Source organism: Artemia franciscana, chromosome 13 (assembly GCF_032884065.1).
Source record: "Artemia franciscana chromosome 13, ASM3288406v1, whole genome shotgun sequence".
NCBI lineage: Eukaryota > Metazoa > Arthropoda > Branchiopoda > Anostraca > Artemiidae > Artemia > Artemia franciscana.
The window spans coordinates 19,940,778-19,955,939 of record NC_088875.1 but is presented as its reverse complement, the minus strand read 5'-3'; the positions used below and the strand labels follow the sequence as shown (position 1 = coordinate 19,955,939).

General features: G+C 34.9%; 1 protein-coding gene across 2 annotated transcripts in view; it reads left to right on the top strand.

Moving 5' to 3' along the window:
* LOC136034628 (gamma-aminobutyric acid type B receptor subunit 2-like) overlaps positions 1 to 15,162 on the top strand; it is a 340,796-nt gene that overhangs the window by 149,473 nt on the left and 176,161 nt on the right. For both annotated transcript variants that reach the window (XM_065715928.1, XM_065715927.1), the window contains exons 8-9: positions 643 to 703; positions 10,373 to 10,604. In XM_065715928.1, coding sequence (XP_065572000.1) covers positions 643 to 703; positions 10,373 to 10,604 — 293 coding nt within the window. The remainder of the gene's footprint in view (positions 1 to 642; positions 704 to 10,372; positions 10,605 to 15,162) is intronic.

Below are 15,162 nucleotides of genomic sequence, written 5' to 3'. Positions count from 1 at the left end.
AGATAGGAGCTTGAAACTTCTACAGTAGTATTCTCTTATACGCTGAATATGATAGTGTGATTTTGTAAAGATTTTGTGACTTTTAGGGGGTGTTTCCTATTTTCCAAAATAAGGCAAATTTTCTCTGACTCGTAACTTCAGATGGGTAAGACTAAGCTTTTGATGAGTAAGATTTGTTGAAACTTATATATTTAAAATTAGCATAAAAATCCAGTTCTTTTGATGTATCTGTTAGTATCAAAATTCCGTTTCTTAGACTTTTGGTTACTATAGAGCCGGGTCGCTCCTTACTACAGTCCGTTACCACACTCTCTTTGATATATATATATATATATATATATATATATATATATATATATATATATATATATATATATATATATATATATATATATATATATATATCAAAGAGGCTTAAAATCCATTGTCTTGCGGGAGTCATGCATTTAGATTTACCTGGCTTAGCTAATTTCAGATAATATCATCCTTTTTCCGCGTCATTTTTCTAATATCCCTTTCAAAAATTCAAGGCATTGATATGTTAGACTCGCCTTAGCTCTTTTGTATTTCATAATCGTTGACTAGAGCCTTCATAAGCCTTCTTCGTTATCATAATTGCTAAATATTTAATATTTCTTTTAGGGGTCAGTCAAGTTTACAGACAATGAAAGGGAGGGCTATATTGTCATCAAGCAATTTCAAGGTATGTGATTCTATTCTTTAAAGCTACTTCAGGGACAAGCTAGGTATTTTCTGAGGGAAATAAGATCTCAATAGATAATGGATTATTGAACTAGACATAATTGTAAGGAGAAATGCCTTCAGGGAATGAAATGGGATATATATGGAGCGTTAGTTAAGGGGATCCAGATCTAGCTATTTTTTACATAACTTATCATGTTGGTGTTCCACGATTATATATTTAACAGTAAAAATTAATTTTCTAATAATTGAAAGTAATATTTACGTAAGCAATATAAGTCATTTGCTGTCTCGTAATATAAACAGTGTTGGGAATCAATAAGAATCAATTCTCGATTGAAGGTCTTGGCTATAGGTCATTAAAACTGAAAGCTCGGCAAGAGTAACAAATAGTACACTTTTGATTAAAAATGGCTCTTAATCGTGAAAATATAATACCAATTACCACTCCTATATACAAAACAACAAGCTTTTCTACGCTTTTTTGTGGGTGCCCATGTTGGTGTTTGTGTGTCATTAAACAAAAAAAACAAGTTTTTTAAATTAAAGTAAGGAGCGACATTAAAACTTAAAACGAAAAGAAATTACTCCGTATTTGAAAGGGGCTTTTCCTCCTCAACGCCCCGCTCTTTACGCTAAAGTTTGACTCTTTTTCTTAACTCTAAATTTTAAATCAGTAAAAAACTTTAGCGTAAAGAGCAGGCGTTGAGGAGGAAAAGCCCCTTTCAAATACGGAGTAGCTTTTGTTCGTTTTAAGTTTTAATGTCGCTCCTTACTTTCGTTTAAAAAAAAAAGTTTTTTTTTAATTTAATTTCTGAATGTTTTTTAATTAATGCATATTTTGATCTTGGCTCGTTCTGGCTCTTTGGACGTTTTTGAATTAATGCATGGTGTGATCTTGGCTCTCCGCACATAAATAATTAAAACGAAATTTGCATATTAATTTTTTGGGGCTAAATGGCTTTTTCATAGTTTTAATCGGAAGATTTTGATAAAAAAGGAGCGAGGGAGGAGGCCTAGTTGCCCTCCAATTTTTTGATTACTTAAAAAAGGTAACTATAACTTATAATTTCTTACGAACGTTTTCGTAAGTAAGAAATATACGTAACTTACGAATTAAATTACTTAGCGAACTTCTATATTCGTATGTTTTTATTGCGTATATGAGGGGGCTCACCCCTCGTCGATGCCTCGCTATTTACGTTAAAGCTTAAATTTTGTCCCAATTCCTTAAGAACGACCCCTGAATCACAAAGGCCGAAGAATAAATAGTTGAAATGACTAAAAATACTTTAGCGTAAAGAGCAAGGTATTACGAGGAGGTAAACCCTTCATATGCGTAATAATTTCTGTTCGTTTTAAGTTTTAATGCTGCTTCTCACTTTCAGTAGAAAAAACTTTTCATATTTATTTTTTCATTGAAAGTCTCCTCCCCCATGAGAAGTTCCTCCATGGAAAGATCCTCCCCGGCAGCCCTCCCGCCTCAAATATCCCCCTCAAACCAAAAAAATCCCCCTGAAAAACGTCTGTACACTTCCCAGTAACCATTACTATATGTAAACACTGGTCAAAGTTTATAACTTGCAGCCCCTCCCACGGGAACTGCGGGGGAGTAAGTCGTCCCCAATAAACATAGTTATTGGGTTTTTCGACTATGGTGAATAAAATTTTTTGATCCGGTGACTTTGGGGAAAAAATGAGCGTGGGAGGGGGCCTAGGTGCCCTCAATTTTTTGGTCACTTAAAAAGGGCACGAGAACTTTTAATTTTCGTTAGAATGAGCCTTTTCGCGACATTCTAGGACCACTGAGTCGATACGATCACCCCTGGGGAAAAAAACAACAAAAAAAACAACAAAAACAACAAAAAAAACAAATAAACACTCATCCGTGATTTGTCTTCTGGCAAAAATACGAAATTCCACATTTTTGTAGATAGGGGCTTGAAACTTCTACTACAAGGTTCTCTGATACGCTGAATCTGATGGTGTGATTTTCGTTAAGATCATATGAGTTTTAGGGGGGTTTCCCCCCTATTTTCTAAAATGAGGCAAATATTCTCAGGCTCGTAACTTTTGATGGGTAAGACTAATCTTGATGAAACTTATATATTTAAAATCAACATTAAAATGCCATTCTTTTGATGTAACTATTGGTATCCAAATTCCATTTTTTTGAGTTTCGGTTACTATTGAGCCTGGTTGCTCCTTACTACAGTTCGTTACCACGAACTGTTTGATATCTGGATCCAATCTGGTGCTACTGAGGCATCATCGTCATAAAACACATTTCTTATCTTTTAACCTAAAACGCTTGGCTACGTCATTCCACGCTAACGTGAAGTTTTTTCTAGCTGATGCTGTCCTACTATCTAGAAAATCTGCGATAGCTGAAGGTATAGAATATGCAGCCACACGGCACAATAGTAAGATTCAGTATTGACATGTAAGAAGCAAAGAGGGAATAGTTTGACTCTATCAAACAACTTTACTTTTTAAAACAATAAAAAATTTAGCATAAAGAGCAGATCGTTGAGGAGGGGACAGCCCCTTTCAAATACGGAATAATTTCTGATCGTTTTAAGTTTTAAGGTTACTTCTTACTTTCAGTTTAAAATTTTTTTAACCTTTTTGAATTAATGCAGGTTTTTATTTTGGCTCACCGATCATGAACAATTAAAACAAAATTTGTATATCAATTTTACTTTTTTGGCTAAATGGCTGTCATAAAGTTTTTATAGGACGATTTTGAAAAAAGGGGAGGGGGAGGGAGCCTAGTTGCCCTCCAGCTATTTTGTTTACTTGAAAAGGCCCCTAGAACTTTTAATTTTATTTACCAACATTTTTACTGGTAATAAATATACGTAACTTACAAATTAACTTACGTAATGAACCTCTATATTCGTATTGTTTTATTATGTATATGAGAAGGCTCGCCCCCTCGTCAGTACCTCGCTCTTTACACTTATATTTTGAATTTTGTTCCAAATCTTTAAGAATGAACCCTGAATCACAAATGCCGTTTAATTAGAATAAATAACTCTTTTGAAATTACCAAAAATGCTTTAGCGTAATGAGTGAGGTATTTAGGAGGAGGCGAACCCACTCATAGACGTAATAATTTCTGCTAGTTTTAAGTTTTAATGTTGCTCCTTACTTTAAGTTTAAAAAAAATGATTTTTTTATTTAATTTCTCGTTTTTTTCTTTAAATAACGCTGGAAAATCCAGCACCTCCATCATGAAAACTCTCTCCCCCATGATCAATTTCTCCATGGAAAGATCCTCTGATGTAACCCCTTCCCCCCATAACCAGAAAAAATTCCCAAAGAAAACTTCAGTATACTTCCCAATAACTAATAATATATGTAAACAATGGGCTAAGCCAATAACTTGCAGCCCTTCCCCAGGGGACGTTGGGGGATTAAGTCGTCTTCAAAGACAGTTATTAGGTTTTTCGATAACGTTGAGCAAAATGGCTATCTCAAAATTTTGATTCGGTGACGTTGAGAAAAATTAGCATGGGAGTGGGCCTAGTTGCCCTCCAATTTTTTGGTCACTTAAAAAGGGTACTGGAACTTTTAATTTCCGTTAAAATGAGCCCTCTTGCGACATTTTAGAACCACTGGGACGATAAGAACACCCCAGGGAAAAAAAAATAAATAAACACGCAACTGTAATCTTTCTTCTGGCAAAAAAATACAAAATTCCACATTTTTGCAAATAGCAGCTTCAAACCTCTACAATCGGGTTCTCTGATACGCTGAATCTGATGGTGTAATTTTCATTAAGATTCTATGACTTTTAAGGTGTGTTTCCCTCTTTTTTGAAAATAAGGCCGATTTTCTCATGCTCGTGACTTTTGATAGGTAAGACTGGAATTGATAAAACTTCTATATTTAAAATCATCATTAAATTCCAATTCTTTTGATGTATATATTGGTATTACAATTCTGTTTTTTAGAGCTTTTGTTACTATTGAGCCTGGTCACTCCTTACTGCAGTTGGTTACCACGAACTGTTTGATGACTCCTGAATCACAAAGGCCATTTAGTTGGAATAAATAGCTCTTTTGAAAGTACTAAAAAAGCTTTAGCATAAAGAACATGACATTGACGAGGGAACAAACACTCTCATAGGCGTAATAATTTCTGTTCAATTTAAGATTTAATGTTGCTTATTAAATTTCTGATCGTTTTTTACATAATGCCGCGAAATCTGGCACCCCTTCGTGGAAAAATCTCTTGCTTCATGAACAATCCCTCCATGGAAGGATCCTCCACCGTGACCCCCTCTTACCGAACCAAAAAAAATCCCTGCAGAAAACGTCTGTATACTTCGCAATAATAGCCTATATTATACACAATGGGCAAAGTTCAAAACTTGCAGCCCATCCTCCGAGGACTGTGGGGACATAGTATAAATTTTTACTACTATGCTGAACATCTTGTACAAAGTGGCTATCTCAAAATTTGAGATAGCCAATTGATGGGGTGACTTTGGGGGAAAATGAGCGTAGGAGGGGGCCTAGTTGCCCTCTAATTTTCGGTCAATTAGAAAAGAAACTAGAATCTTTAATTTATGTTCGAGTTAGCCGACTCGCAATACTCTTGGCCCACTGAGTCTATACGATTACCCCTGGAAAAGAAAAAATAACAATAAACGCGCATCCATGATCTTTGTTTTGGCAAAAAATACAAAGTTCCACATTTTTGCAGATAGGAGCTTAAAACTTCTACAGTTGAGTTTTTTGATACTCTCAATCTGATGGTGTGACTTTCATTAAGATTACATGACTTTTAGAGGGTGTTTCCCCCTTTTTTTCAAAAATAAGGCAAATTTTCTCGGACTCGTAGCTTTTGACTGATAAGACTAAACTTGATAAAACATATATATTTGAAATCAGCATAAAAATTCAATTCTTTCGATATACCGATTGATATCGAAGTTTTGTATTTAAGAGTTTTGGTTACTGTTGAGCCTGGTCGCCCCTTACTTGCAGTTCTTTACCCCGAACGGTCTGATCAGGAGTTGATCAGAGTTGTGTTCGGTCGTTATTAATATAAATTATTTGGATAGACTTGGTTTAAAGGAACACAGCAAAGGCTATGGGAGTTCAGTCTCAAATGGTAAGGTAAAACTATCTGAGACTTAGATCCTGCGGATGATTTGAGTGTCCTTGATGAAAATATTTAGCAAAATGAGTGATTCCTTGGAGTTTTTGAGAGCTTAGGGCGCAAGCATAGGGTTGAAAATTAATTTTTATTGGACTAAGTCATTTAAACTGGGATTATGATAAACTTAAGATGTGATGTTGGGTATCGACGAAAAGATCGTGTTCACTACCCACGAAAAGATTGATCGGTCCGGGATGTTTTCACAGTTGAAAAAAGTTTGGAAGAACAGGAGAATGAAGTCTCTAAGCCAAGATTAGAGTATTGGAAGCTACAATGACAGCAATCATGCATGCCTCTGAAACGAGGGCACTTCATAAGAAAAAGGATGATTTATCACATCTTTTCCAGTGGAAGTGTCTACGAATTGTCTTTGGTATCCATATGACAGACCATATTTCAAACAGTAGGCTGTACAGAAAATATGGTTCTGTCCTGTTTTCAGGGGCTATAATGAGAGAAAGCTAAGGATGATTTGGGCATAATCTGCGGATGAAGAATCGCAAATTGCGAAAGATCGTTCATTTCGAATAATTATCTATGGTCGAAAGAGCCATCCCAAAATTGGATGAATGGAGGCTATAGAATAGAAATTAAGCGAAATTGATGGTTCTTGGGAGGTTGTAAATAGGGAGGCTTTAAGTAGATTGCGATTGAGGAGAAGAGTGCGCGGCTGTGTTAGCCTCAGGTGGCTTAGTGTTGCAGTGAGTTGCTAGTAGTGGTAGCATAGTTTTAAAACCCTCTCTCCCCTACCTTTCCTCAATCCTCAAATCTCAAATACCTGCTAAACACTAATTTTTTGTTTTTCTAAAAAATTCATAGATTATCGTCGGGTTTTGTGTGGTTTGTTTATTTTTTTTTCCCCTGTATTCTACTTTGTGTCCGAGAAGGAAAAAAAATTAAATACGTTATATTGTTTTCTAATATTGACAAAAAAGTCAGGCTGTTGAAGTCAAATGATATTTGAAGTACAACTAAAATCTTTCCAGGCAAAGTTTTAAAATAACACGTTCCCAAACAAAGATATATTCTTGTCTTGCCCTCACACAAGCACTACTTTCATCCAGAGACCCGTGACCAGGAATACCTATCAAAACCAGCATCTAGGGATTAGTTCCTACGTGGAAATAGCTTTCAGGAAAAAGAATCACGAGGAGATAATATCCTAACTACTTCAAAAATAAGTTCAGTCATCTTTTATGGTAAAGAAGATGCTTGCTAACAGGGAGTCTACTTTAGCACTCATACGGAATTTTCTGCGCAAGTCAGAATTAGTAGTTTCACCTTGGATTATCTTAATGAGAGGTTTACTAATGCTCCCTCTAGCACTAATAATAAGGGTTAGTGTCAGAAGTGCTCCCAGGAATCGAGAGGCAAGCTCAATGAGAGGTAGGATATTTTGACATTAAAATATATTCTTTGAGACATCTTCCCTTTTTCCACCAACAAAAAGACACAGCATCCCTCCTTCATAAAAGTTGATGTGTGTGCACATCACTGTGTATATTTTTAGGAAATACGAGGCAGATCAGTCTAGGTAAATGAAGCTTTAAAAAAAAATATCAGAAAGCATTTTTCTGCAATAAGAAGGGATGTACCATCCTGCAGCTCTCTTATTCATGTTAGATAAATACAGATAAATACAGATACTCCAGATAAATAAATACTCCAGATAAACAGATAAATAAATACTCCAGATAAATACAGACAGAAAGATGGGGACGGAAGTAGAAGTTAGTTTTTCATCTTCCTTCACATAGACGAAACATGAATAAGAGAGCTGCAGGATAACTGTAGTAAGGAGCGACCCGGCTCAATAATAACCAAAACTCTAAAAAACGGAATTTTGATACCAATAGTTACACCAAAAGCATCAAATTTTAATGCTAATCTTAAATATGTAAGTTTCATCAAGTTTAGTCTTATCCATCAAAAGTTACGAGCCTGACAAAATTTGCCCTTTTTTAGAAAATAGAAGGAAACACCCCCTAAAAGTCATAGAATCTTAACGAAAATCATACCATAAGATTCGGCGTATCAGAGAACACTACTGTACAAGTTCCAAGCTCCTATCTACAAAAATGAGGAATTTTGAATTTTTATCAAAAGACAAATCACGGATGCGTGTTTATTTGTTTGTTTTGTTTTGTTTTTCCCAGGGGTGATCGTATCGACCCAGTGGTCCTAGAATTTTGCGAGAGGGCTCATTCAAAAGGAAATGAAAAGTTCTAGTGCCCTTTTTAAGTGACCGAAAATATGGAGGGAACCTAGGCCCCCTCCCATGCTTATTTTTTCCCAAAACCGTCGGATCAAAATTTTGAGATAGACATTTCATTCAGCATAGTCAAAAAACCTTATAACTATGTCTTTGGGGACGACTTACACCCCCAAAGGCCCCGTGGAAGGGGCTGCAAGTTACAAACTTTGACCAGCGTTTGCATACAGTACTGGTTATTAAGAAGTGTACAGACGTTTTCAGGGGATCTTGTGGTTGGGAGGAGGGGTTGAGAAGAGGGAGTTATGTGGGGGAAACTTTGAATGGAGCAATTTTTCATGGGGGAAGAAGATTTCCATGAAGGAGGTGCAACATTTTCTAGCATTATTTAAAAAAAATGAAAAAATAAATATGAAATTGTTTTTTCAACTGAAAGTAAGGAGTAGCATTAAAAGTCAAAACGAACAGAAAATATTTCGCATATAAGGGGTTCACCTCCTCCTAATAACTCACTCTTTACGCTAAAGTATTTTTAGTAATTGCAACTATTTATTCTACGGCCTTTGTGATTCAGGGGACAAAATTTAAGCTTTAGTGTAAAGAGCAAGGTATTGACGAGTGGGCGAGCCCTCTCATATACGTAATAAAAACATACGAATATAGAAGTTTGTTACGTAAGCTGATTCGTAAGTTACGTATATCTTTTACTAATGAAAACGTTCGTAAAAAACTGAAAGTTCTAGTTGCCTTTCTAAGTACCCAAAAATTAGAGGGCAACTGGGCCTCCTCCTCCCTCCTTTTTTCACAAAATCATTAGATCAAAACTATTGGAAAGCCATTTAGCCAAATAAATAAATATGCAAATTTCGCCTTAATTATTCATCTGCGGAGAGCTGAAATCATAACATGGATTAACTAAAAAACGTTCAAAAATTAAATTAAAAAAAAAAACAAGTTTCTTTTAACAGAAAGTAAGGAGCGACATTAAAACTTAAAACAAACAGAAATTACCCCGTATATGAAAGGGGCTGTTCCCTCTTCAACGCCCTGCTCTTTACGCTAAAATTTTTACTGTTTTAAAAAGTAGAGTTGAGAGAAAGAGTCAAATTTCAGCGCAAAGAGCGAGGCGTAGAAGAGGGAACAGCCCCTTTCATATACGGGGTAATTTTTGTTTGTTTTAAATATTAATGTCGCTCCTTACTTTCAGTTAAAAAAAGCTTTTTTTTTACTTAATGTCATAAGAAATCTAGATAATACTCTTAATTAAATCAAGCATTAAGTTAACCATTAACAATGGTTAATGACAGTGCATCAACGTTGGTGATAAACTCACCAGCGAGCGGCACTGGTTCTTCTACAGCTGGGAAGCTCAATATATAGTTTTTTGATTCTGTTAAATCAATTGGCAATCTTGGAATTTTCAATTGATTCCAACTTAGTCCTCTTTGAAAAAAAATTGAATTTTTCTGGCAGAATATGGCAGAAGACGCCACTTTCACTGGTCCAATTTTACAGGTCACTTAAAAAGAGCGGTATTAAACTTAATTTCTGTTTGAATGAGGTCTCTCCAGATGATCTAGGACCATTATTTTTGTGCATTCCCCCTTTATGAAAAAGAAACAAATAAATAGAAAAATAAATATACAACATTCCTTATATTTGCAGCAGCAGCTTGAAACCCTTGGAGTAGTGCTATCTGATATGTTGTGTTATCACAACATGAGTGCTATCTCATGTTGTGATTTTTATTAAGAATGCTGGAATTTTGGGGACTCCCCCCTTTTTTCGAATATCAGGCGAATTTTCTCAGGCTCGTAGATCTTGATGGGTAACATTCAACTTATTTAATTTATGTATTCCAAATAAGAATAAGAAAACCGATTCGTTTTATGTAATAATTCAGATCAAACTCCTTTTAGAATTTTGGCTACTATTTGCCCGAGTCGCCCTTTACTGTTAGACGACAGTTGTTGGAGCACTCTATAAAATACGAACTGTAATTTTATTATTTTTCTCTTCCCTTTTTATAGTTATAGTAAACTAATATTCTATGTCCAAGGGTCGTAGAGATTTCTAGGAAAGAAAAGAAGAAACGTCAACTCGCGAAAACATTTTGATTTTGCAAAATATAGGCTAGAGAACCAATAAAGTTCATATAGATCCAAATGTAATATGAAATCACTTTCATGCTGTCGTATTATTTTTGTTTGTGTAAAGATTCTTTTTTTCTCATCAAAACTCATTGTCTGATATATTCTCTCTGTGTTTACATTTTTAATTTTTTAGATGATAGAGAGGAAAAAGTTGGGCTATTTGATGGTTTATCCAACGAACTGGCTGTATACGAGAGAACAATTTACTGGAGTGGAGGAAGGCCTCCAAAAGACCGCACTTTGCAGATTATTGTCAAGTCGAGAGTGAACAGAACTATTTTTAGCATACTTTCAACTATATCGTCACTCGGAATCCTCTTAGCTTTAATTTTCCTAGCCATAAATATACGGTATAGGAATCAAAGGTAAAGTTTAGCTTTTATCCCGTTAAATTGTTTTTTTTGGTTTTTGTGTCTGTTTAATATGTGTACTATAAGTTAAAATTTAAAGCCCTTTGACGACTGAAACCAGATTCATTGATCTGTCTTTATTCATTTAACTACATGTAAAAAAAAGTTTTAATGTCATTCTTGGATTCAATATACGACAGAGCAAAGTGAAAATCACTTTGCACTGTCGATAAAATTTGCTTTGTCTATGTCGGCAAGACCATGGTAAAAATACCGTGGTCTGTGTGCACATGATATTGAGGGCTATTGGATTGAATATACCTGAATGATTTTTTGAATAGCTCACGCAGACGTTACAAGCAAGGTTGGAATAAAAGTTCAGCACACCTTATCTGTGTAGAACATAGTTCGAAAACACCTGGACACTTTTTATTGGAGTCGCAGACGCCACTAAAATTTTCTTTGAACGCGTCATGTGGCCATAGAGGGGAAGGGTTAAAAAACGAAAAGAATACATCACTGGACTTCAAACCTCTACCGTCAGTGCTGATCTCCGTTTCATGGCCCTTCAGTCAGAAAGTACAATAAGGTTTGGGCGCCAGCCATCCTGTGCTTTCGCTCACCTTTCCTGTTTACCACACCAAGCTACCCATTTAGAGCTAGGTCGAGACCGTAAGTTGGGTTGCTATTGCTCCTTGTTCTTTAAGAGTATGGTTTGTGTTTTGAATATTAAAGGGGAGATGGAATAGTTCCTCTCAGACCACTCTGAGATAATAACCCTGGTTGTGATTACTGTTTACTTGGTTCGCACTTGTTAGACTCGTCGATACGATCTTTTGACAAATGAAGCCCTCTCTGAAAACTAATACAGATTTATTTGGGTGTGTGTAGCCATTTGAGAATATTAGAGAATAAACACATACCAAAGGTAGAAAATGAGTAAGCTTCTTGGCCAGTTAAAGAAATTGAGCTTTACTTGCAAAATAGAATTGTTGTAAATATGACAAAAGATGATAAAAGTTACTTTGAGTAGGACATGGAACTTAAACAAAATCATGAATAAAAGAAATCGATATTCCCTGGCAGCTTTTTTAAATACTAAAAGTTTAAAACTAAGAATTAAATTAACTTTTATACTACTATTTATCAACAAAAATTGGGAGTATTCTAAAGCTAATTTAACGGCTTAATTAATAGCCTTAGAAGATCAATATGTAAAACTTTGCTACAAATCTCTTAACATAGTCTATCCGAATATTCTATGCATTCCTTTATCGAAAATTGGAGATGCTCTAGCTAGTAAAATGTTTTTTGAACCAAGTAGTGGTTTGGTTATTTCAAGCGACAAAATTTACAAAGAAGAGAATAAGTCATGGTAAATCCAAACACAAGATGACTAGTTTGAAATATTCAAGGGTGCTTAGTCTGGCTAAAAACAAAAGTTTGTGGTAAGTTTAAACTATGTTGTTAAATTAAGAAAGATCTTTAACCTTTCATTTAAATTTGAAACTTTCCTGAATATTTTGTTGTTTGCAAGTATTCCCTTAGAATATAAATGGCACTTGTAGTAGAAGAACAAAGAGGCTTTCTTTTCTTCAGAACTATGTTACGGAATTGTGAAGTTAAATGGAGGGCATATTGAAAATCTTTCACAGCTAAATTTCAAATTAAATACGAGTGGTTTGGTTTTGAGGTATTTTTCAAATTTCGAAATATCATTAAATACTAGACGTTCGCGACATCATTTTTTTATGATATTTCCATTTTTTATAGGCTAAAAACAAACCGGGTGAATTTCTTAGAATTGTCTCGTTGACTCTGAGTTCGCGATAAGGCATGTAGTTTAAAGGAACTTTCAGGACATGGTTAACTTACAATATATTTGAAAAATAAATACAAACTCCAGACATTTACAGAAGGGTGGCCTCCAGTCTGTCCAGTGGACTATCCAAGGCTCTTACGATTTCTCCCATAATTTCGTATTTTGCTGTAATACAATTTATGAGACTTTTCACATTTTTTAACCTCCCGCCTCTAAAACAAATGTACTGTCACCACATATGAAATATTTTCCCGGATACGTTTCTGGTAGGGTCTTTCAGGCTTCACAAGTACTAGATAAAATAAAATAAAATTTCGCCACATGAAAGAAAGTAGTGACGTGAAAACTTAAAACAAACAGAAGTGTAGAGAAGTTTCTGTGTCTCTCAATATTACACTGTAGACACTGGAGTCTGACCAGTGCCGTAATAAAAATAAATACAAACTTTTTTGTATTTTTTTTTGTCACAATACTTTGTGAATGAATGAGATAATTTGAATGCATTTATCTAGGTATATTTTAGGGCTTATAGTACTTTCAATTACATCATAAACGAACTTCGTACATTTAAGTTGAAAACCGGCAAAAACAAATTGTGGTTCTAAGACAGTTATTATGTGGTGGAGTAGCGGGCTCTTTGAAAAAATAACCCTGTTTTGAAAAAATAAGCTTTCCCTTCCTTATTTGCTAATGGCATGAATGGGGCATTCTGTTTTACACTTAAAAGTTATCTGCAAATAAACATGGGGCTGTCACCCTTTTATAATATTCTTAGCGCTCTGGATGAAAATGAAATCAAATGAATAGAGGTTTGGGAATAAATACTGTCTTTCGAACTATTCCAAATCACGAAAATTTTGGGCTTATAATGCGGTGTTAGAATTATCTTTTTCAGATAGTAATTTAATAGCTTTTTCCACAAAACAAGTTTTTCAAAGAAAAGTAAACGGCTTTATTAAACCAACAATGACTAAAAATAAAGTCAAATAATCTTCCATGCGTAAAATTACCACAAATCACCATCAATAAATGAATGAAACCCAAAACAGGCATAAATTACAATAAATAACCAAGTCAAACTCAAAACGAGGAAAAATTAACATGAGTCGGGACCAGAACATAATTTGCTTTTTACTGAAAAAAAAAATATTTTAATATTTTCTCTGTTTGCCTTTTGAATTTTTTTTTAACTGTAAGGAAATAATATCAGTATATGTATATTAAACTGACAATCCACGGTATTTTTTTTTTTTTTTTTTTTTTTTTAGTAAAGTGCAAATAGGTTCTGGTCTTGAAAAGGCCTGGGGGTTGTGAGAAGGCTTTACTTTTACGACCTTTGACCCTCCAAGACAAAAGACGATCGCTAACTTTTCAGTATAGAAGTAGGCAGGTATTTTTTTTTCCTTCTTTTTTACGGACTGGGTTAGAAATCTTGGCGCAAGTACTCTGAGCCAAAGGAACTTATGAACTGTGATATTCATAGGCTTATTTCCTTTTTCTGAGATCAAATCTTCTTTAAGCCTATGGGACAAGTAGTTCCAGGCTAAAGGGACCAAATGGTTGAGTTTTCAGATCCATCCACAGCCTCTGAGCCTACCTTCCGCATTAAAGAGTTTGCATTCACTTGTAATTTGGTAGAAGAATACCTTTGTCGAAGAAGTCGTCAACAAAAAATGCTGGACCTTGAACCTTAAAATCCAAGGGCCTGTAGAATGTAAAGTTTTAATTGTTCGGGGATTTCTCCTCAATCGCAAAGAACACTTGTTAACAAGAATCGTACAGCTGGCTCCTCTTCAGGGAGGAGGGGCTGCTTACTTCTGTTAACTGGTCTATCCTTTTTGTTTGTTTCCAAGACTTCTTGTACGGGTAAGAGAAGTTGTCTTAACATAAATGGTTGCACGATGATAAAAGTGCTATTAAATGATAAAGCTTAGCAATTAATAGTAAAATTTGTTTAAAGCAGTCGTGACAAATGGACTAGGACTAAAATTGTTTTCACTATCAAATACCCGTTAAACCATTATTAGGTGTTATATTTTGAGGCAAAATAATGTTGACTTAGCTTGCACAGGTTGCAACTTTGGAAACCAACAAGAATTATGATAGGTTTATGTCAGGGTACAAAGCATAAGGCATTACTTTGTACATTGTATATTTTACAACTAGAAATATGGATTGGATATCAGGAAATAGAGAGTAAATCTGATTATAAGATTAAAATGTATTTTGAGACCACCTTTAAGCAACGTACAACAATTTGTTTGTTTTTTTTGCTTTGTTTTTTAAGAAAAAAAATTTCTTGGTGCATGCCGTTTTTACAATTTTGAGGGGTGAACAACATGACTTTAAATCGATGGTTAATAAACAAAATTAAATTCTTGCTTCTGCAAAAATATTGCAGGCTAAGCAAACCAAATGTTGCTGCGTTACTTTCCATAGCAACATAAATGTAGTTCATGATTTAGATCCGTAATTGAAAGTTTTAACTACGAAACACAGCAGTTACCCAAGTTCAAATCGAGTATAACGACTGAAAGAAACGGATGAAAAAGGAGCAAAATGCTATCCTAGGCCCTAGTTCGGACTGTAAACCCATTTTCAATAGTTTTATTGACCTGAGATGCTGATTTGGTGACCAGCCGCTGAACCTAACTGCTGCCAACCCAAAATTCATGCACATCTATAGTCGCTGACAATAAAATTAATTCTGCTTCCAAACAATATTTTTACAATTGATCAATCAGAGTCATG